At 43.0% G+C, this 23,712-nt stretch overlaps 1 protein-coding gene across 1 annotated transcript; it reads left to right on the top strand.

Annotated features, from left to right (window-relative positions):
• The first annotated feature begins 1,630 nt into the window (after positions 1 to 1,630).
• Positions 1,631 to 2,805, top strand: LOC125541424 (vascular-related unknown protein 1). The gene is made up of 3 exons (XM_048704843.2): positions 1,631 to 2,046; positions 2,160 to 2,225; positions 2,368 to 2,805. Exons 1-3 carry the CDS (start codon positions 1,720 to 1,722, stop codon positions 2,545 to 2,547), a joined length of 573 nt encoding a protein of 190 aa, XP_048560800.1. The 5' UTR covers positions 1,631 to 1,719; the 3' UTR covers positions 2,548 to 2,805.
• Positions 2,806 to 23,712: the final 20,907 nt, after the last annotated feature.

The raw sequence follows: 23,712 nt of genomic DNA, 5'->3' as shown, positions 1-23,712 counted from the left end.
TTTTCACAATAGACAAAGTTTAGGGCGCATTGCATTTCTTTCTAGTAGCTAATTAGTACTTCCTCCGTCACGGTTTAGAAGGCACAGTTAAATTTGCGTGCGTTTCCACAATAGACAAAGTTTAGGGCGCATTGCATTTATTTCTAGTATCTAATTAGTACTATTTCTATATGCATGCGTAGTGTGAATGCTATTTTTTAGCTCATCTCATAACCAATAGATAACCACCTAGGTCCCAGAGAATTTTCAACCGCGCTTTCTAAACCGTGACGGAGGTAGTACTATTTCTATATGCATGCGTAGTATGAATGCTATTTTTTATCCCATCTCTATATGCATGCGTAGTGTGAATGCTATTTTTTAGCTCATATCATAACCAATAGATAACCACCTAGGTCCCAGAGAATTTTCAACCGCGCCTTCTAAACCGTGACAGAGGTAGTACATGCCTAATTAAATGCCAACAAATCAATTAATTATCCTCCTAATTGGAAAAATCATACCTTAATTATCTGTAGGCATAATTAATTGTCTACCTAATTAATTGCATTAATCGCTCCATTTCCAAATTGATTCGGTGCGAACTTTTTTCCTATTTAAATGTACCTAATTAATTGCATACGTAACTTACTGTCTACTTAATTACTTGCAATTCATGGTTTGATTTTCAAATTGATTCACTGCTCAATTTCCAAAATATTTTGCATGAATGACTGTTACGAACGACGACCACGACTACCGAGTATTGTAGGACACGTTTCCTTAACGAATTTCTTGACATTTGAATGACACACTTGATTTGAGAACTTGATTTGAGAATGTAGCATATTTAGCTCGATAAGAAATATAATATGAATGAGTCCACGAACGCCCTGTACGTGGCGATCCGATGACCCGCCTTTCGCCATGGCCGTTCTCGACGCCGTCCGTAATCCATGCCCTGGCATTCTCGAACATCGTGTTGACATCAGGCCCAGCGACGGTGCCCTCCATGGTTTTACGCACGGCGTCCCTCCATAGAGGCATGTGGATGTGTATGCCCATAAGAAAAAAGATATGTTATTTTTGTTGTATTAGGAAGCTTCTGATCGTCACTTAATAGTAGAGATAAAATCTTATGGGGAATATCTGATTTTGATTTGTAAGATTATCGAGAAATATCTTATGTCTCTTTTTTAGGAAGGTGATCTCACATATATGGTGTGATTTTTGAATTCTTAATTACCTATTATTTACGTAATTGAATTAAATCAACACCTGCCAAAGCAAGCATGAAACAAAATCTCTCATTTAATGGCATTTGGGTTTTTAATAAGAGAAGGAAAAAATCCGTGGGAAGGGTGGTGAGAGGTGAGACGAAAAAAGCGGACGAAAATAAACCGGAGTACCAGACTATCAACTCCTCCATTAAAAGTAGAGATAAGAGAACAGTGAGTATACTGCTACGCAAGATAAAGATAGGGAGGTTATTGATTAGGCCGGCCAGCTTCTGAAAGGCTGAAACCAAAGTATGAAATATTCTTCGATTATCTGTAACGGAAACAGTACCATCTAATTAGTTGATTTTAACGCCCCAACCACCTCTCTCTCTCTCTCTCTCTCTCCTGTGTTTATATAAGCCAGGCTGTCTCTCTCTTTGCAAAGCTATTCCTTCTTCTTTCATAGAAGCACAGCTTGTAGTTCAGCTTTACTTCTGCTTTACCCTACACACAAGAAACCATGGATGATCTGGTTAGCAGCTCATCTTTGAAGAGTGTCCTCAGCTGCAGTGAAGCGGAGGCTCAGCCGGAGGAGAGTTCCTGGACCGATTACTTTGTGGATTTCATGATGTCCGAGGAGGAGAAGAAGATGCAAGGGGCCTCATATTGCAGTTTTGATCAGGAGGAGGAGGAGGGCTCTATGATCTCCGATGCCGCCTCCCTCGCTCCGGCGGCGTTGGCAGATAGGTACAAGGGGCTCAAGAAGCTCAAGAAGAAAGTCTTCAAGGCCCTGGATCATGATGATTCCTTGGAGGATACTGCAAGCTCTCCTGTCAATAGCCCTAAGGTATAGCTACAATTGTGAATTGGCTTCACTTTTTGGTTAAAATTAGACAAGTCCTTGGAGTACATGTATGTAGTTGGTGTTAATTTTGCTTGTTTTGATTTGCTTTTTTCAAGGTCAGTGCTTTGTCACAGCTGGAATTCAGCCCTAAAAGAAGGTGCAATGTTACGGACCTCGCCAAGGTAATTCATAATAATTCATTAATTGATACGTGTGTTCTTGAAATGGTATATAAATTATATACTTGAGCGATATTTTTCTTCGGAATTGTGGATCTTGTGCCTACATAGTTGTCAATAACCTGTTAGTTTTTCTTGCATGAAGGGGGCTGGGATTGGCAACGATTACGGGAGAGACGGAATGGACTGTGAAGATGCAGATGCGGTGATGGAAGGAGTGAGATTTCTGGATCAAAGCCAGAGGGGTATAACTCCATGTGCAGAGCTCAAGGACAAGGGGCTTTGTTTGGTTCCGTTGTCCATGTTGCTGAACTACCAGGGCTAACTTTGAGACTTATAAGGCCCTGTGTTTGGAATGCACTATTTTTTTTTCCGAATCTTGTCGGAATTGGATTACTTCCTGAAATTCCTTCAAAATTTCCGTGAAATTCCTGCGTTCCAAACATGAAGTTGAACATGTGTGTGGTTTACACTGTACAGATATCTATGGGATAATTGACCAAAACATACAGTGTGCTGATGATAATGTGGATATTTTATTTCATGAAATATATGCGGATATTATTACAACTGTGTTTCATTCTGTCTTCAGCAGCTTTTCCAAAAAATTCTGTCTTCAGCTACTAGCTTATTAACAACCAACTGTGTTATAGAATATATATACAGATTGATGGAGCTCGGCTCGGTATAGTTCACTCACTTTATATTCAAATGAAAACCAAAATAATTAGAACAAAATCTACTAGATGGATGGGTTTCTACTGGATATCCCCCTCATTCATGCATATGGTGCGTAAGAAAGAGGTGATGTGGTACCAAATACAAATATTAGTACTACAAAAATGGCCAACGTGGTTTACACGATGCGTGCGTCCAGGGATATAACATAAGTCCTACGTTCGTGGTGAATATATGTTGTCCTCTCTTAGGTGTCACTTGTATTCGATATAACATAAAGTGTTTGTTGTTTCCATAGCGGCTGGCGCACTAGCTTATCAGCATGATAAACTGGGCTATCTACCTAGTACCTACTCACTTGTGTTCATCATATATAGCTACCTTACCATCCATGAGTGGTCAGTTTGCCAAACTTTCCCTCTGTTAATCTATACACCCATCACTTATGGCTGCATGCATCGATTGATGCAGGGCCGGGGGTTATCCTCCTTTTCCAAAAAAAAATACACCCATGACTTTGCACGTGCTATTGAAATCATGAAGAACAGATCGAGTTATCTCTTTTTTTGCAAGGAAAAAAATTCAGGGTTTATAGGAGTAAGCAATTTCCTTTTTGGAATAGATTGTGGATAATCATGGATCCCACAATGGCCATGCATTAGCTCATGCATTCATGAACTAGGCGGTTAGGAAGTAGCTTTCAGAAAGGAAATAGTTAAAGGCTTGACTGTTGCAGGGGATTGAAAAGGCTAGATGACTTGCTAACAAATCAATTAAATTGAAGGTTTGAGATATCCCTGATTGACAGCTTCACCCTATCTTCTTGCTAGTAAAACATTACTTTCCTTCAAATCAATCTTAGGCTATGGGTTTCAAACATGATGCCTGAGCTACATATTTATTTGTGGCCTCTGGTTATTCTTTTTTTCATTTTCCAGAACTTCGTGTTCGTTCTTATTTTTATTTTTTTGTGAGTTTCATTCTTATTGTTTGCGCACATGTAGGTGTAAATGAGGGGGGCATTGTTACCGCAGAATTTCTAACTTTCAAGTGCCTTTAGGGCTATGGAAATGGTTGGAATTTTATCGATCACGTTTTTTTTTGGCAAAGTGATGAGAGTAAATCTAAGTACAAACTAGCTATGTGGGATATACTTTGTAGACCAAATGACCAAGGGGGTTTGGGTATCGAGAACCTTGAAGTAAAGAACAAATGTCTACTTAGCAAATGGCTTTATCGGTTGTCTGTAAGGAGGATGGTGTGTGGATACATTTATTGTGTAACAAGTATCTACATTCCAAAACTCTGGCACAAGTTATGGCGCAGCCGACTGATTCTCCTTTTTGGAAGGGGTTGATGAGAACAAAGGTTTCCTTCTTTAATACAAGCAAATTCATAGTCAGGAATGGTCTACTACTAGATTATGGGAAGATACTTGGCTGGAGGAGAAGCCTCTAGCCCTACAGTATCCAATGTTATATAACAGTGTACAACGTAAAGACAATTTCATAAGTACAATACTAGGTTGAGTTCCCTTAGACATTTAGTTTTGGTGGGTACTGGTGGGGGAAAGATGGGATCGATGGCTATATTTAGTGCGCAGGTTGATCGAGGTTAACCTGTCTATTGTGCCAGATACCCTTCATTGAAAATTTTCGGTTTCTAATGTGTTCTCAGTAAAATTTATGTATGTAGACTTGATTAACATTGGACCAATCCCAAAGTCGCCTTATATTTGGATAATTAAGGTATTTATGTGGTTTGTGCAAAGGGTGTGATTTTAACTAAGGACAACTTGGAAAACCATAGATGGAAAGGTAGTAAACAGTGTTGTTATTGTGATCATGACAGGAAAAAAATTCAATACTTTTTTCTCAAATGCCCACTATCCAGGTTATTGTGGCATACAATACATGTGTCATTTAATGTCAGTCCTCCCAATAGCATCTCCATCTTATTTGGTACCTGGCTAAATAGAGTAGAGCCCAATACAGCGGCACAAAGTCGGGTGGGAGATTGTGTATTACTTTGGGCCATTTGAAAGTGCTGGAATGATGTTATCTTTAACATAACAAATGCCACAAACTTTTACATTGTTATCTTCCGGGCATCTAGACGGATCCGTATATGGTCGTTACTCAGTCGTGCGGACGCCACTGAGCATATGGCCTTTGGGTGCAACCGCTGGGAGACGGTAGCACGAGCTACGTACAATCAGCTTGGATGACAGTCCAATAATATGATAAGTGTTTAGTCATCTTGTCCTATTTCTGTCGCTTGTGGCATTTTTCTCTTTTTCAACTTGCTTGAGAACCCGAGATGAACTTCATAATTTGTCTGATACCTTACCAATAAAATGGATCTGTGCATCGCTTGATGTAGAGGCAGGGAGTAAACCTACTTTTCGAGAAAAAAAATCAGCTCATGGACTTAGCTATCAGTGAAATAATTTCATGCAACACCAATAAAGGCCTCATGTGGTGGTTTTAGTGGGAAACCGACTCAAAGAACTCATTATGTTGGTTTTCATGGACCAATGGATTCACTCCTTGTTGTAGTACGGTCTAAAAAAACTCCTTATTGTAGTCAGGTGCAGGAATTTCTCAAACAACTCCATCTCACTACTATAGAAACCCTTACAGGGGTAGATAATTAGTGGCGCCCCTATTTTTTAGTATGCATACGAATGACGTCTAGAAAAAACAGGACACCCCTAGTTTTCTACATCTCCTCTTCCTCGCTCGCTGGCCCGGAGCCTTGGCAAAGAACACTGATCTCAGGGGATTCCGAGAACCCAAGCAGGCACGACATTCTCCTCCTCACCACCCATGCTATGGACTGGACCTAGATTATGAAGAAGGCAAGGGGCAACACCTGTAGCTTGGTAAGCTGTTGCTAGCCCTCACTCCCTAGGCAGGTGGTATACGCCTTTCTAAGATAGTCATGGATGACAAAAGCGGCCCCAACTATGTCGACGCTCTCGACAAGATGACCATACCCTGGTCCCAGGTCAAGCCACACAGGTCTTGCGAGCCATCTTGGGACACCTAACTTGTTCTCTCGTACAGATCAACCTACCTGTCGTGTTTCACAACTATATCCATAGGGTGGAAGTCTTCCGCTTCGAGGTTATGGACCTCGAGAGCCCCATCCATGTCTTCCTCGGCAAGCCCAAGTATGCAAGATTCTTAGCAGCATTGTATTGTTCTTACCACCAGCTAGAGGAGAAAACCCTCAACACTGCACCCGAGCCTCCGCACGACTCTTACTAGGAAACATGAAGCCAACAACAACATGTTTTGTCCTACCCTCATATTTCAAAGGGATCCTAATTGAAATTAAGAGTAGTTAAAGTACTCCTTTGAGTCCTTTCACAAAGTATCGGATCAAAACCTTAACAATCAATGAATACATATCATCCTCAAGTCACAATCATTCATTCCCTTTGATACCCTGATTATTTTCACTTCAAGGTCTCCGGTTCCGAACAATAATATGCAGATAACTTGCAGGTAAGATTCAATCACATATATATTCAGGAAAACACATATGGTCTAGATCTAGAATCATGGCACTTGGGACCTAGTGTGAAGTGTTAAGTAAAGCGAAGTCATTGAAACATTAATCTCATAACATAATGGGTACTAAGCATCAAACCAAATTTGGCATCTATTACATAAAGGATGTCATCTAATTCCCATCCACCGCATGTGCCTATAGAGAAACTACTCACACATGAGTGGGGAGATCATGAAATTAGTGATGGAGAAGTGACCGGTGATGGAGATGGAAAATAACCCCCTCCCGGAGGCCAGGCCAGCCTCAAGACAGCCCTCCGAAAAGAGATCAGTGGTGGTGGCAGCTCCATCCTGTAGAAAAATCTGATAAAATCCCCCAAGGATTTTTGGTGCAGAAGGCTTATATAGGTGAAAGGGTGTCTGGAGGTCTGCCATAGGGGCCCCACATGACGCACCTCATGACTAGGGGTGGGCTTTGGGCCAGGGCCACATGGAGGCCATGGGTACTCCCTGGCCCCATATTCTAGTTATGTGGCTCTTTTATATGGAAAACTTCGAGCATAAATTTTTGTGGACACTTTTCCTTCGTGAAAATAACCCCATGCCAAATTTTGCTGAAATAGCGCCAATCTAGTTAGTTTTCATCCAAATTATGCAAGTTAGAGGGAAAAATATAGCAGCAGTATTTGGAAAAGTAAATACGTTTGAGACATATCAACCATCACAAACACAAAGAAATTGGCTTCTGCTTTCACTTTAAAGGAATCGACACGAGACCTAAAGTGTTAGTCAACCGCTCAACTAGCTATCAGGCAGAGTGCAAGTCTAGGCCTTGCATTTTTATGTGAAAATATAATAATGATTGTGGTCGGAAGACAAAAAATTGAATGAAGTCTTGAATCAACGTAGCTGATCATTAGGCAGCGTAGAAGTTCTTATAATCTATGCGAATGCAAGAGTCGTTTGAGCTATGAATATACGAAAAGCTCTCTCGTGGTACTAAGTAGGGGTGTACTCAACTTGTTTTCTCATGAAGATTGCAAACATTCCTCATCAAAATATACAAGTCAAGTTACAATGTGAAATTCATTGGAAATATGCCCGACATGATAATATTTCTCTATGTATACATCAGTTATTTGTATAGTCTGTGAACATCATTATAGATATGTATCAACAAGTATGTGAATTGTTTGTTGAAACTATATATTGTATGATGGTTGTTGTAATAGTCCTACTTGATAATATTATGCCTACAATTATTCTTTGATTAGTATATGACTCAGTTGACGACTATGTTTCACAAGTCATAAGCATAAAGATGCTAACCTAATAGTATGGGCTCCAGATGGATATCACCGAGTCAGACAGACCCCGAGACACATCGAGATATCACAATCTGTTAGTCTTAAGCACAATGTATATGTCACGTCCTTGACTTGAGGTCTTTGCATGTACTCGGGATGTGGATTAACGCACTTAGGGTCTATCAAGTGCTACCCCGCAACTGTGTAATTATAAAGATAGCTTTTGAGTTAGTTGTAAAACATGTCATGAGACATGGTCGACCCAGACAGGACCCCCCCCCCCCCCGACCCGGAGAGTTATTCTTAGGGCCATCTCAGGTCAAGTACCCGTATATCGTGAAGCAAAACGAATGTTGTATACGAAACATTGTCAATGAATGTCAATATAACTTTTTGCACACTTGGGAGTTGGGATGTTCTACTCGGAGCCACTACCAACTATCGACTTGAGCTATGTCCATGTGTCCGCTAACTATAGAGTCGGCGCTTAAGGAGCGAGAACCCACTCAAACTGAGATTAGTCTCGAGTAGAATTTGGGCGTCGAGTTCTAATGCGCCTCTGGTATTGAGCCCATCTCGGGATGTCTACATAAGTCGATGGACGGGACCTGATATAAGGGTTAGACAACCACATGACCTAGCCACCTCCACTTCCATGCCCACGTCTTACGATTAGATCTAGCAGTCCGAGTCCCAACGTTTCTCACTGTGCGTGCGGATACTTAGGAGGTGTTGCATTTGAGATGCTTGGGCGAACAATTCATGGTATCCGCTAGGAGACGGCAGGCACGCTTAGTCAACTATCCTTTCACTCTCGTGACTTCGCGTCTAGTGGTAAAACCCAAAGCTGTGATATCTAACTACAACACCTTCCTAGTTTGCATGGTTGTTTTTTTGTTGCACTAGAGTAACATACGGCGCAATCTCACCAAAATCCCCACTAGGATGGTGAGAACGAAACTTATCAAACTTTCACTTAGGAGGTGTTGCATTTGAGATGCTTGGGCGAACAATTCATGGTATCCGCTAGGAGACGGTAGGCACGCTTAGTCAACTATCCTTTCACTCTCGTGACTTCGCGTCTAGTGATAAAACCCAAAACTGTGATATCTAACTATAACACCTTCCTAGTTTGCATGGTTGTTTTTTTGTTGCACTAGAGTAACATACGGCGCAATCTCACCAAAATCCCCACTAGTATGGTGAGAACGAAACTTATCAAACTTTCTACTTTACAATCATTGAGTAGTGCTACTTTGAAACACTTTAGTGTATATTAAACACTTCTTCTTCAGTACAACCCCCTCTGAACACATCAAGTCGTGAAAATCTATCATGTTTTGATCATTTATCCATAATAAGTAGTACCATATTAGACATCGAACACACGACCTTCTGCTTTGTGAAATTGGTAACGGCCACGAGAACCATCACCGTTTAGTGATAATTATGTAGCGCACTTATTTATCACCTAGAGTGGACGTACTGTAGATGTTTTTTTATTAGAAATACTGTAGCAGATCAAAATTGGTGCTGTACAGCCGGACCGGACATTCTAGCTAAAGCGTTTTCATAGCTTAATGTGTTTTTTCATCTTTTGGAATATTTTTAAAAATACGAAACCTTTTTCAAAACTTGAACTTCTTTTGGAAACGTGATCTTTTATTTCAAATTTCTGAACTTTTTTTTATGAAAAATACTTTGATTTTGTGAATATTTTTCAAATCTTGAGAACAGTTTTTCAGAATTGTAAACATTTTCTGAAACTGCAGACATTTTTCAAAAAGGACGAATAATTTATCAAATTTGTGAACATTTTGTTGAAAACATGTCAGTTTTTGAATTTCCGAATATTTAAAAAATGTAAACACTTTTTCAAATTGGCGAGCATTATTGGAAAACAAAAACACAAACATTTTTTCAAATTGGAAAAAAAGTGTTCAAGTTAGTAAAATTTCCATACACACTTTGAAATTCCAAAATTGTTGACAAATTTCAGGAAATTGTTTGGAAAAAATAAAAATTTTATTTTGAGTGATAATGACCGGAATTACAAATACACTCATCTAACTTGTAGGCTATGGATAAATGATCCCAGCGTCTTGTAAGAGCCTGACATGGACATATTAGGCATCCATGTCAGGTTTGAATGACTTCCGATATCGTTTACATGTTGCGACATGTCTAACCATTTATTGGCCTATTTTCATTAAGAAAACTCTAGAAAATGCAAAACTTCTCAAAAATCTAAACAACTTGGCATAGTGCCTTGAATTGGTCATATAAGCTGGTGGAAAATATTGGGGGTTATTTGATAGATATCGAAAAACAACGAGCTTTCAATGGACCCTTCTGGCCTATTCGAACAGTCTGCGTTGAACATAGTCTATTTATAGACATCCTTAAAATGAACCCCACTTTTGCAAGAAGGTAGGCATGCCCATGGTAGGCACATGTCTGGTTTGGACGATTTTCGACACCATATGCAAGTAGTGACACATCTGGTCATTTTATCGGCCTTCTTAACCAAGAGAACTTCAAATAAATACAAAATTAGGCGAAAGCCCAAACAATTTAGCATGGTGCCTTGAATTGGTCATACAAGATCATGAAAAATGGGGCAATTTAAGGGATGTCGAGAAATAAGGTGCTCCCAAACATACCCTTCTGACCTATCCGAACACTCTCCATTGAACATGGTATTTTTTAGAAATATCAAGACTGCCCCCAACTTTTGCAAACAAGTGGGCATGCCCATGTTAGGCATCCATACCTAGTCTGAATGATTTTCGACACCATATGCACGTTGTGACATGTTCTGTCATTAATTGTCATTTTTTTCACCGAGAAAACTCCAGAAAATGCAAAACTTGTCGAAATCCCAAACAACTTCTCATGATGCCTTGAATTGGTCATATGAGGCCCTTGAAAATAATTGGAGTAATTTCAAGGATGTCGAGAAATAACATGCTCTCAGGCAGAGCCTCATGGCCCCCAGAACACACTTCGTTCAATATGGTCTATTTTTGTACATCCTTGAAATGATCCCAACTTTTGCCAACAGGTGGCATGCCCCTCATAGGCATTCATGCCATGTTGAACAATTTTCGACACCGTATGCAAGTTGCGACACGTTCAGCCTTTTTCTGCATTTTCTTACCGGGCCTGAGCCCGGCCCGAGCCCGCCAAAGCTCGACACGGCCCGGTCGGCCCGGCTACAGTTAAAATTGCATTTTTGCAGGCCCGTTCCTGGCCCAATCTACTTGTCGAGCTCATTTTCCAGGCCCGAGCCCGGCCCGATGGCACACTCAGGCTCAGCCCAGCCTGGGATTTTCGGGCCAGGTCGAGTCGGGCCATCCGGGCTGGGCGGCCCATGGCCAGGTATAGGCATGCCACGTGCTGGCAAATGTTGGGGTCATTTCAAGAATGTCCAAAAAAACACCATGCTCAACGTAGCATGTCTGAGTAGTCATTCATGCCAGGTTTGAAGGAACAATGTATTTAAAATCATAATTTATATAGATACTTAAAACTGTCATTTTAAGTTTCTAACATAACTAATAAGTAGAAAATGATAGAATTGAAACAAACAAATGCTTTTTAAAAGCATTTAATAAATATTTAAATGAAAAAAGAATTAAAATCATGATTTAAAAGAGTTACTTAAAACTACTGCTTTGGTATTTCAATTTTTGTACAGGTTTCAAAGAAAAAAGTTTTAAAAGGAAAAAAGATAAATTAACAAAAAAATGAGAAAAATGAAAAATAGAACAGAAAAGAAAATCTTAGGCCTTGCACAACTAAGCGACGACATCGGTCCTGTCAAGCGACTATTGAAATTTGTTCGGAATTTAAAACATTTCTCATTTTCACAAAAAATGTTCACAAATCAAAAAAATGTTCCGGCAAATGGAGAATAATTTTTATATCATATAGTTAGTCTCATTTTTTAAAAATGTTTTGGAATTTAATTTTTTGTCCGTGCTTTGAGAAAATGTCTGTTTCCACAATTTTGCTTGTGCTGTCCAAAAAATTATTCGCATTTTGAAATTATGAAAAGAAAATTAAAGACACAAACATTTTTTGAAATTACCTTAGAATTTTCAAAAATGCAAATAATTTTTAATTTATGCAGAAAATTTGGAAATAATGAACCTTTTGAAAATTTGGGCAACATTTTGAAAGCGTGACCATTTTTTGAAAAAGAAAGAAAAAACGTAACAGGAAAAGGAAAATAAATAAATAAAAAGAAATTATGAAAAAATGACCAGTTCACAAAGTGTTCGTAAAATCTTTTTAAAATTCCCAGCCCGTCACTTACTTAACTCGCCTATCTTTAGATAATCTACTGAAGGCATGATGTTGCAGTGATTGTGGACGCACGTAACGTTTTAAGTGGTCGTGGGTTCGATCCCCAGCTTGTGCGATCATTTTTCATCGCATGCCGCCGCAAATGGGCCGGCCCAAGTAAGCTGCCCTGCGTATACTTGACTACAAAAGTACACACAAAGTGCGAAATGTCCATATTAGCCTTTATACGTGTATTGCGAGGGGGGTTGTACCGAAGCGGGACTCGTATACTAAAAAGGATAATGGTATTTCTCCTTCTCTCTCACACACATTTTCTTTTTTCCTTTTATACTTTTCTTCTTTATTTGACACCTTTGTGCTGCATCTTTTATTTGATCTGTTTTTTTATAGAAGCAACATCTTACAAGAAATACCAATACATTTTATATTGATAGTTCAACTGAATACAGAAATACCTCAATCTATGAACATGAGACAAACTGTCTATAATGCTTTTGTGTGTAAGGTAATCACATTGATCTAGCTTAGGATATGACAATGATGAACAATGGCTATTTGTGATAATCTATATGAAGTTAGCTATGTGATCATGTATAACATATGAGTGTAAAAAATATGTCTCTAATTATGTGATGATAATGGAATGAAGGTAGTGCGTGGCAATATACTCGGACCAAGAAATATTAGGGGCCAAATCAGAATCCTCCTGTAAAAAAGGTGAAAATATTCTATTAGAAACTAAGGCAACAGGAATTCTCATCTAATAACCTAGCGTAACGCACGTACGTGACCTAGCCGGCCGCCACCGCCCAAAAAGCTAGGGTTCTCCGCCTCCCGCCGGCGCCGATCCGTCCCGTCTCCGGTGGCCTTAGGGCCATGGAGGCGGAGTGGATCTCAGCCCTTGCCGGTGGGAGGGCTCTATTTTTAGATCTTTTTTCGAGCTTTGTTAGGGTTTGTGTCCTGCTCAGGAAGACGAGACGGTGGCGGCTCCCTGAAGATGGAATAAAGGTCTCCTCGCCTAGCCCCCGTTCCAGTGATGCGTCGAGCATCATAGGTGGGCGTGTGGAGGTGTGTCTCCGGCGGATCTGTCGTTGGTGGATTTGCTCGGATCTGTTCGTCGTTTGTTTTTGTTCATGTGTCTTCAGGTTGGTTCCTTCTGATCTACACTCTTCATCCGCGGCGGTTGCTGTTCTGGTGCGTTGGTTCTATGGGGCCTTAGCACGACGACTTCACGACTGTCTACTACAACAAGGTTTGCCCGGCTCCGGCGAGGGAGGGGCGATGACAGCGGTGCGCCTTCGGCTCGCTTCAGTGCTTGTAGTCGTCGCTAGGTGGTCTATGGATCTGGATGTAATCTTTACTATTTCTAATGTTTGTTATACTACCTTGATTGAAGATGAATAGATTGTAAGTTTTCCCGAAAAAAAATACTCAGACCAAGATAGTATCTTTTTATGGGAGCAGTTTTGATGAGCCATGTGCGATAATCATTCTTCGAAGCGCCTTTATTTTAGATGTTCTTCGAAGAGCCTTCGTACTGAGAAATACAACTCTGTGTTTAGTAGTTCACACCCCAGATACTCAAGCATGTTACCATGATCATGAACTAGGAACAACACGTATACATTTGGGAGATATATAGATGTTGGCATGCATGTTACTGAAGCTTCCAACCAAAAGGTAGCACTGCATTTCTTAATCGACAATCATAATTAGGTTCCTAATCACTAGTTAGCCAGTTATCCATTGCCTTTTCCTTATTATAAATATATCGTCAAGATTAATTAAGATACCGATCTGCCCCGCAAAAAATAAAATAAAATAAGATGCCGATCTGAATTTTCAATTGGTGCAATGTATACATTGTACGCAGCAAGTCAAATACGGAGGAGCAGCAAGTAGATCAGCAATAGCCCCTCTTGCGGTTGCAGTCCTAGGAGAGAAGTATTGGTAGACTATCAAACTGAAAAATAGAGCGGTGTCCATGTGCGCAGCATTGAGGTTGGTAGACCATATCGAATCCACGCATTGGCCGCCTGCCATGAGGGATAGAAAAACTCCCTGTTGTTTCCCCCGTGTATATATCAGTGCTTTGATTCGTTTCGAAACAAAATTTAAAATCAAAACCTGGCTTTGCAGAATATTCCTCAGCCGTCTTGATTAAAAATTGCAGCAAGTTGGAAATCTTTAACGGAATTATACATAGTAGTATTTTCTTAGAAATGGTATACATAGTAGTATAACTCAGTTTTTTTTCGAAAAGGGGATAGTATAACTCAGTGGATTATAACTTACTTACAACTCAATGTTCTCTGGAATTTTCGTTGAGGTGCTGTGATCCAGCCAGTCTCGATGTTTTTGTTGCCGCCAATTAACAGTGAAACCTATCCTGATACGGTGATTTCAGGTGCCAAAACTAGTTTGGTTTGTTCTGGAGGATTTGCCAGTCTAGTTTCCAAATCCAAAAAACGAACGGACAAAACTAGAAAATGTTCGGTAAATGTTCTACTGTCAGTTACTCTGATTGTACCATCTCAACATAAATTCGGCGCAACAAGAACCTGAAAACCTTGACCCAGTTTTAATATGTTCCAGTATCCTTGACAAGATTTCAAATCCAATAATTGAAGAACTGATGAGTTGTTAAATGCAGTGCACTCTGATTGGAACCCCACTACGAAATCCAAGAGTTAGATAATGGTTACGTTGGTATTGGACCGAGGCCGGAATGAAACCGCAGGTGATTAGTATCTCCCGGCCAGCCGTACAATCACCGGTGGGAGCAAGCACAACTAGGGCGGTGAACTGCTAATCAGGTCTAATCCTAGGAGAGAACTTGTGAGTAAAATACTGTTCCGAAATCCGAATATTATTGGGCTTAAGGAGAGTTATGCCTGAGTGATGCGAAGGTGCCGTTGAAATTTTTGCACCACTTCAAATGTGCATCGACTAAAGATAATTCTTTCATAGCCAGATTTTATAATGCAGTACTGTATTAGTTGTGGTTGGTACTGCGCCGAATTATGACAATTCAGCAGCTACCTGAGTAGTTTGCGTTAGATATCGGTTCCTGCTTCTATCTCTCTTGACGGCAACGAAGAACAGGCTGCCTCTCGCGTCGCCTCCCCCGTGGGCGGCTCGGGAGGGCTCAGCCGCCGTCGCCGCCTAGTAACCCTCCAGCGCCCTTCTCCTCCTCCGCCGCTGTCGATGGTCGGCACGGGCAAAGCCTGTGCGTGCGACAGCGGCGGCGGAGGGGCTCTCCTCCCTGTTTTGGATCCGCGGCGGCGTGGGCATCCTGATTCATAGGGTGTGGCCCTTTCGAGGGTGTGGCGGGCTCGTGACGGTGCACGGGCGTCCAGATCCATGAGTGTGGGCTTCCCGGCAGCATGCAGGCTCCCGGCGGCGGCGGGATCAGTCGACGGCGGGTTTGGGCAATGGCGTCAGCCGCGCGGTGCCGGATCTCGTCGCTCATGGCGGATCTCACCACTCCGACCATCGTGGAGAAACCTGGACCTGGGGCAGCGGCCCCGTTAGGCATGGCGACGTTCGCGGGGGGTGGATGAATGGCATCTTGACCGCGTGGGCGGTGAGTTGCCGGTGGATCTCCTCCGTGCTGCATGCTCTCTCCCGCTGTACTTGGTGGCTTACGATTGCGGTCGTCGGCCTCGGTGCATTCGCGGGGGCTAGTAGAGGTGACATCGGACCGGAGAAAACTCTGGATGACTCGTTCATCCCGACGGTGGCGACCATCAGGGTCATTGTTCTCCTCCTTGCAGGCGTCGTCGAGGTCCCTGCCCTCCACCCCGACCCCATGTCCGGATGAAAACCCAAAATCTCCTTAGATTGGGCTGCGACGGCACTGTATGTGTCGTACCCTTCTTTGAGGCGCCGCCTAGGTCGTTTGGGTGCTCGATTAGAGGAACTGCAGGCAAAGGGGGTGGGACCAGTGGCAACAGGTGGTGTTCGTGAAGGAAGCGCGGCGTGGCATATGGCACGTCGACAACGGCGGGTCTCAGCGGCATGGAACATCGGGGTCTCGCCGATGGGCGTGTGATGATGGACGAGCGCAGGATGGTGGCGTCGACGGCGGCTAGACCGGGCAAGGTAGATGCATCAGTACAACATTGAAGATGTATTGGTGGCAGGTGGCTGCGGCGGCCTCATACCCGGCAAGTGTCCTGGTTGAGGAGTGCGCCAGACTGGTGGGTGCCCCATACCCGGCAGGCATCCTGGTTGGGACCTCACGTCTTAGATGTTAGGTTTGGCTGTGAGGTCTGTTTGATATTAGGCCCAGACTATCAGCATCCCTTCATCAACTGGATAGGAATAGCGACAGATGTTGCCTATACGATGGCTCTAGCCTTACTGCTGTATGACTTTGTAAAATCTTATGTGAATAATTAATAAAATAATTGTATGCATCATTCAGATGCAGAGGCCGGGGTTCTTCTCCTTTTCTAAAAAAACCTAGTTTGCGTTAGGTATTGCAAGTTTTCGCATTTACATGTTTGGTTTGTTGGGGAACATTGCAGAAAACAAAATTTTTCCTACTCGTTTCACCAAGATCCATCTAGGAGTTCATCTAGCAACGAGTGATTAGATGCATCTACGTACCTTGTAGATCGCGAGCGGAAGCGTTCAAAGAACGGGGATGATGTAGTCGAACACGACGTGATCCAAATCACGGATGATCTTAGCACCGAACGGACGGTGCCTCCGCGTTCAACACACGTACGGAACGGATGACGTCTCCTCCTTTCTTGATCCAGCAAGGGGGGAAGAGAGGTTGATGAAGATCCAGCAGCACGACGGCGTGGTGGTGGATGCAGGGCGTCACAGTAGCAGGGCTTCGCCTATACTACGAGAGAGAGACGTAACAGGGAGAGAGGGAAGCACCAAAGGCTGAGGTATGAAGTCCTCCCTCTCCTCAACTATATATAGGAGGGCCAAGGGGGGGGGGTGCGCCAGCCTAGGAGATCCAATCTCCTAGGTGCGGCGGCCAGGGGAGGTTTCCCTCCCCCCCAAGGCACTCAGGGGTGCCTTCCACTAGTGGGACTCCTCCCCCATGGAAACCCTAGGCGCATGGGCCTATAGGGGCTGGTGCCCTTGGCCCATATAGGCCAAGGCGCACCCCCTACAGCCCATGTGGCCCCCCGGGACAGGTGGCCCCACCCGGTGGGCCCCCGGGACCCCTCCGGTGGTCCCGGTACAATACCGATAACCCCGAAACTTGTCCCGATGGCCGAAACAGCACTTCCTATATATAATTCTTTACCTCCGGACCATTCCGGAACTCCTCGTGACGTCCGGGATCTCATCCGGGACTCCGAACAACATTCGGGTTACTGCATATACATATCTTCACAACCCTAGCGTCACCGATCCTTAAGTGTGTAGACCCTACGGGTTCGGGAGACAAGCAGACATGACCGAGACGACTCTCCGGTCAATAACCAACAGCGGGATCTGGATACCCATGTTGGCTCCCACATGCTCCACGATGATCTCATCGGATGAACCACGATGTCGAGGATTTAATCAACCCCGTATACAATTCCCTTTGTCAATCGGTATGTTACTTGCCCGAGACTCGATCGTTGGTATCCCAATACCTTGTTCAATCTCGTTACCGGCAAGTCACTTTACTCGTACCGTAATGCATGATCCCGTGATCAACCACTTGGTCACCTTGAGCTCATAATGATGATGTATTACCGAGTGGGCCCATTGATACCTCTCCGTTATATGGAGTGACAAATCCCAGTCTCGATCCGTGTCAACCCAACAGACACTTTCGGAAATACCTGTAGTGCACCTTTATAGTCACCCAGTTACATTGTGACGTTTGATACACCCAAAGCACTCCTACAGTATCCGGGAGTTACACGATCTCATGGTCAAAGGAAAAGATACTTGACATTGGAAAAGCTCTAGCAAACGAACTACACGATCTTTGTGCTATGCTTAGGATTGGGTCTTGTCCATCACATCATTCTCCTAATGATGTGATCCCGTTATCAATGACATCCAATGTCCATAGCCAGGAAATCATGACTATCTGTTGATCAACGAGCTAGTCAACTAGAGGCTTACTAGGGACATATTATGGTCTATGTATTCACACGTGTATTACGATTTCCGGATAATACAGTTATAGCATGAATAAAGACAATTATCATGAACAAAGAAATATAATAATAATGCTTTTATTATTGCCTCTAGGGCATATTTCCAACAGTCTCCCACTTGCACTAGAGTCAATAATCTAGTTACATTGTGATGAATCGAACACCCATGGAATTCTGGTGTTGATCATGTTTTGCCCTAGGGAGAGGTTTAGTCAATGGATCTGCTATATTCAGGTCCGTATGTACTTTACAAATCTCTATGTCTCCATTTTGAACATTTTCACGAATGGAGTTGAAGCGACGCTTTATGTGCCTTGTCTTCTTGTGAAACCTGGGCTCCTTGGCAAGTGCAATAGCTCCAGTGTTGTCACAAAAGAGTTTGATTGGCCCCGACGCATTGGGTATGACTCCTAGGTCGGTGATGAACTCCTTCACCCATATTGCTTCATGTGCTGCCTCCGAGGCTGCCATGTACTCCGCTTCACATGTAGATCCCGCCACGACGCTCTGCTTGCAGCTGCACCAGCTCACTGCTCCACCATTCAACATATACACGTATCCGGTTTGTGACTTAGAGTCATCCAGATCTGTGTCGAAGCTAGCGTCGACGTAACCCTTTACGACGAGCTCTTCGTCACCTCCATAAACGAGAAACATTTCCTTAGTCCTTTTTAGGTACTTCAGGATATTCTTGACCGCTGTCCAGTGTTCCTTGCCGGGATTACTTTGGTACCTTCCTACCAAACTTACGGCAAGGTTTACATCAGGTTTGGTACACAGCATGGCATACATAATAGAACCTATGGCTGAGGCATAGGGGATGGCACTCATCTCTTCTATATCTTCTGCCGTGGTCGGGCATTGAGCCGAGCTCAATCTCACACCTTGCAAAACAGGCAAGAACCCTTTCTTGGACTGATCCATTTTGAATTTCTTCAAAATCTTATCAAGGTATGTGCTTTGTGAAAGACCTATGAGGCGTCTTGATCTATCTCTATAGATCTTGATGCCTAATATATAAGCAGCTTCTCCAAGGTCCTTCATTGAAAAACTCTTATTCAAGTAGGCCTTGATGCTGTCCAAGAGTTCTATATCATTTCCCATCAAAAGTATGTCATCTACATATAGTATGAGAAATGCTACAGAGCTCCCACTCACTTTCTTGTAAACGCAGGCTTCTCCATAAGTCTGCGTAAACCCAAACGCTTTGATCATCTCATCAAAGCGAATGTTCCAACTCCGAGATGCTTGCACCAGCCCATAAATCGAGCGTTGGAGCTTGCACACCTTGTCAGCATTCTTAGGATCGACAAAACCTTCCGGCTGCATCATATACAATTCTTCCTTAAGGAAACCATTAAGGAATGCCGTTTTGGCGTCCATTTGCCATATTTCATAATCGTAGAATGCGGCAATTGCTAACATGATTCGGACGGACTTCAGCTTCGCCACCGGTGAGAAAGTCTCATCGTAGTCAACCCCTTGAACTTGTCGATAACCCTTAGCGACAAGCCTAGCTTTATAGATGGTCACATTACCATCCGCGTCTGTCTTCTTCTTAAAGATCCATTTATTTTCTATGGCTCGTTGTTCAACGGGCAAGTCAGTCAAAGTCCATACTTCGTTTTCATACATGGATCCTATCTCGGATTTCATGGCTTCCAGCCATTTGTCGGAATCCGGACCCGCCATTGCTTCTTCATAGTTCGAAGGTTCACCATTGTCTAACAACATGATTTCCAAGATAGGGTTGCCGTACCACTCTGGTGCGGAACGTGTCCTTGTGGACCTTCGAATTTCAGTAGGAGCTTGATCAGAAGTATCTTGATCATTATCATTAACTTCCTCTCTAGTCGGTGCAGGCACCTCAGGAACATTTTCTTGAGTTGCGCCATTTTCCGGTTCAAGAGGCAATACTTCATCAAGTTCTACTTTCCTCCCGCTTACTTCTTTCGAGAGAAACTCTTTCTCTAGAAAGAGTCCGTCTTTGGTAACAAAGATTTTGCCTTCGGATCTTAGGTAGAAGGTATACCCAATAGTTTCTTTAGGGTATCCTATGAAGACGCATTTTTCCGACTTGGGTTCGAGCTTTTCAGGTTGAAGTTTCTTGACATAAGCATCGCATCCCCAAACTTTTAGAAACGACAGCTTAGGTTTCTTCCCAAACCATAATTCATACGGTGTCGTCTCAACGGATTTCGACGGAGCCCTATTTAAAGTGAATGCGGCAGTCTCTAAAGCATAGCCCCAAAAAGATAGCGGTAAATCGGTAAGAGACATCATAGATCGCACCATATCTAATAGAGTGCGATTACGACGTTCGGACACACCGTTACGCTGAGGTGTTCCAGGCGGCGTGAGTTGTGAAACTATTCCACATTTTCTTAAGTGTGTGCCAAATTCGTGATTCAAGTATTCTCCTCCACGATCTGATCGTAGAAACTTGATTTTCCTGTCACGTTGATTTTCAACCTCACTCTGAAATTCCTTGAACTTTTCAAAGGTTTCAGACTTGTGTTTCATTAAGTAGACATACCCATATCTACTCAAGTCATCAGTGAGGGTGAGAACATAATGATAGCCACCGCGAGCCTCAACACTCATTGGACCGCACACATCAGTATGTATGATTTCCAATAAGTTGGTTGCTCGCTCCATTGTTCCTGAGAACGGAGTCTTGGTCATTTTTCCCATGAGGCATGGTTCGCACGTGTCAAATGATTCATAATCAAGAGACTCTAAAAGTCCATCTTCATGGAGCTTCTTCATGCATTTGACACCTATGTGACCAAGGCGGCAGTGCCACAAGTATGTGGGACTATCATTATCAACCTTACATCTTTTGGTACTCACACTATGAACATGTGTAGTAATACGCTCGAGATTCATTAAGAATAAACCATTGACTATCGGAGCATGACCATAAAACATATCTCTCGTATAAATAGAACAACCATTATTCTCGGATTTAAATGAGTAGCCATCTCGTATTAAACGAGATCCTGATACAATGTTCATGCTCAAACATGGCACTAAATAACAATTATTGAGGTTTATAACTAATCCCGTAGGTAAATGTAGAGGTAGCGTGCCGACGGCGATCACATCGACCTTGGAACCATTCCCGACGCGCATCGTCACCTCGTCCTTCGCCAGTTTCCGTTTATTCCGCAGCTCCTGCTGTGAGTTACAAATATGTGCAACGGCACCGGTATCAAATACCCAGGAGTTACTACGAGTACTGGTAAGGTACACATCAATTACATGTATATCAAATATACCTTTGGTGTTGCCGGCCTTCTTGTCCGCTAAGTATTTGGGGCACTTCCGCTTCCAGTGACCCTTCCCTTTGCAATAAAAGCACTCTGTCTCAGGCTTGGGTCCATTCTTTGACTTCTTCCCGACAGCTTGCTTGCCGGGCGCAACAACTTCCTTGCCGTCCTTCTTGAAGTTCTTTTTACCATTGCCCTTCTTGAACTTAGTGGTTTTATTCATCATCAACACTTGATGTTCCTTCTTGACTTCTACCTCTGCTGATTTCAGCATAGCAAATACTTCAGGAATGGTCTTTACCATCCCCTGCATATTGAAGTTCATCACAAAGCTCTTGTAGCTTGGTGGAAGCGACTGGAGGATTCTGTCAATGACCGCATCATCCGGGAGATTAACTCCCAGCTGAGTCAAGCGGTTATGTAACCCAGACATAGTGAGTATGTGCTCACTGACAGAACTATTTTCCTCCATCTTACAGCTGAAGAACTTATCGGAGACTTCATATCTCTCGATCCGGGCATGAGCTTGAAAAACCATTTTTAGCTCTTCGAACATCTCATATGCTCCATGTCTCTCAAAACGCTTTTGGAGCCCCGGCTCTAAGCTGTAAAGCATGCCGCACTGAACGAGGGAGTAGTCATTAGTACGTGTCTGCCAAGCGTTCATAGCGTCTTGGTTCTGTGGGAAGGGTGGATCACCTAGCGGTGCTTGTAGGACATAATCTTTCTTGGCAGCTATGAGGATGATCCTCAGGTTCTGGACCCAGTCCGTATAGTTGCTGCCATCGTCTTTCAGCTTGGTTTTCTCTAGGAACGCGTTGAAATTGAATACAACATTGGCCATTTGATCTACAGGACATATTGTAAATATTTTAGACTAAGTTCATGATAATTAAGTTCATCTAATCAAATTATTAATGAACTCCCACTCAGATTAGACATCCCTCTAGTCATCTAAGTATTACATGATCCGAGTGAACTAGACCGTGTCCGATCATCACGTGAGACGGACTAGTCAACGTCGGTGAACATCTTCATGTTGATCGTATCTTCTATATGACTCATGCTCGACCTTTCGGTCTTCTGTGTTCCGAGGCCATGTCTGTACATGCTAGGCTCGTCAAGTTAACCCTAAGAGTTTTTGCATGTGTAAAACTGTCTTACACCCGTTGTATGTGAACGTAAGGATCTATCACACCCGATCATCACGGCGTGCTTCGAAACGACGAACTGTAGCAACGGTGCACAGTTAGGGGAGAACACTTCTTGAAATTGTTGTAAGGGATCATCTTATTTACTACCGTCGTTTTAAGTAAAACAAGATGCAAAACATGATAAACATCACATGCAATCAAATAATAATAGTGACATGATATGGCCAATATCACATAGCTCCTTTGATCTCCATCTTGGGGCTCCATGATCATCCTGTCACCGTCATACTCATCGACATGTAAGTCGTGATTCCTATTACAAGAACATGATCAATCTCATACATCACATATATCATTCATCACATCCTTTTGGCCATATCACATCACATAGCATACCCTGCAAAAACAAGTTAGACGTCCTCTAATTGTTGTTTGCATGTTTTACGTGGCTGCTATGGGTTTCTAGCAAGAACGTTTCTTACCTACGCAAAGACCACAACGTGATATGCCAATTGCTATTTACCCTTCATAAGGACCCTTTTCATCGAATCCGATCCGACTAAAGTAGGAGAGACAGACACCCGCTAGCCACCTTATGCAACTAGTGCATTTCAGCCGGTGGAACCTGTCTCACGTAAGAGTACGTGTAAGGTCGGTCCGGGCCGCTTCATCCCACGATGCCGCCGAATCAAGATAGGACTAGTAACGGCAAGCATATTGAACAAAATCAACGCCCACAACTACTTTGTGTTCTACTCGTGCAAGAGAACTACGCATAGACCTAGCTCATGATGCCACTGTTGGGGAACGTTGCAGAAAACAAAATTTTTCCTACTCGTTTCACCAAGATCCATCTAGGAGTTCATCTAGCAACGAGTGATTAGATGCATCTACGTACCTTGTAGATCGCGAGCGGAAGCGTTCAAAGAACGGGGATGATGTAGTCGAACACGACGTGATCCAAATCACGGATGATCTTAGCACCGAACGGACGGTGCCTCCGCGTTCAACACACGTACGGAACGGATGACGTCTCCTCCTTTCTTGATCCAGCAAGGGGGGAAGAGAGGTTGATGAAGATCCAGCAGCACGACGGCGTGGTGGTGGATGCAGGGCGTCACA

This window comes from Triticum urartu, chromosome 2A (assembly GCF_056163025.1).
Source record: "Triticum urartu cultivar PI428250 chromosome 2A, HENAU_Tu73, whole genome shotgun sequence".
NCBI classification, from domain to species: domain Eukaryota; kingdom Viridiplantae; phylum Streptophyta; class Magnoliopsida; order Poales; family Poaceae; genus Triticum; species Triticum urartu.
This window is presented reverse-complemented; position numbering and strand designations above follow the sequence as displayed.

Coding starts and splice junctions, on each gene's coding strand:
- LOC125541424 (XM_048704843.2), top strand. CDS start 1,720: ATGGATGATCTGGTTAGCAGCTCATCTTTGAAGAGTGTCCTCAGCTGC. Junction 2,047..2,159: donor CTCCTGTCAATAGCCCTAAG/GTATAGCTACAA, acceptor GCTTTTTTCAAG/GTCAGTGCTTTGTCACAGCT. Junction 2,226..2,367: donor ATGTTACGGACCTCGCCAAG/GTAATTCATAAT, acceptor TCTTGCATGAAG/GGGGCTGGGATTGGCAACGA.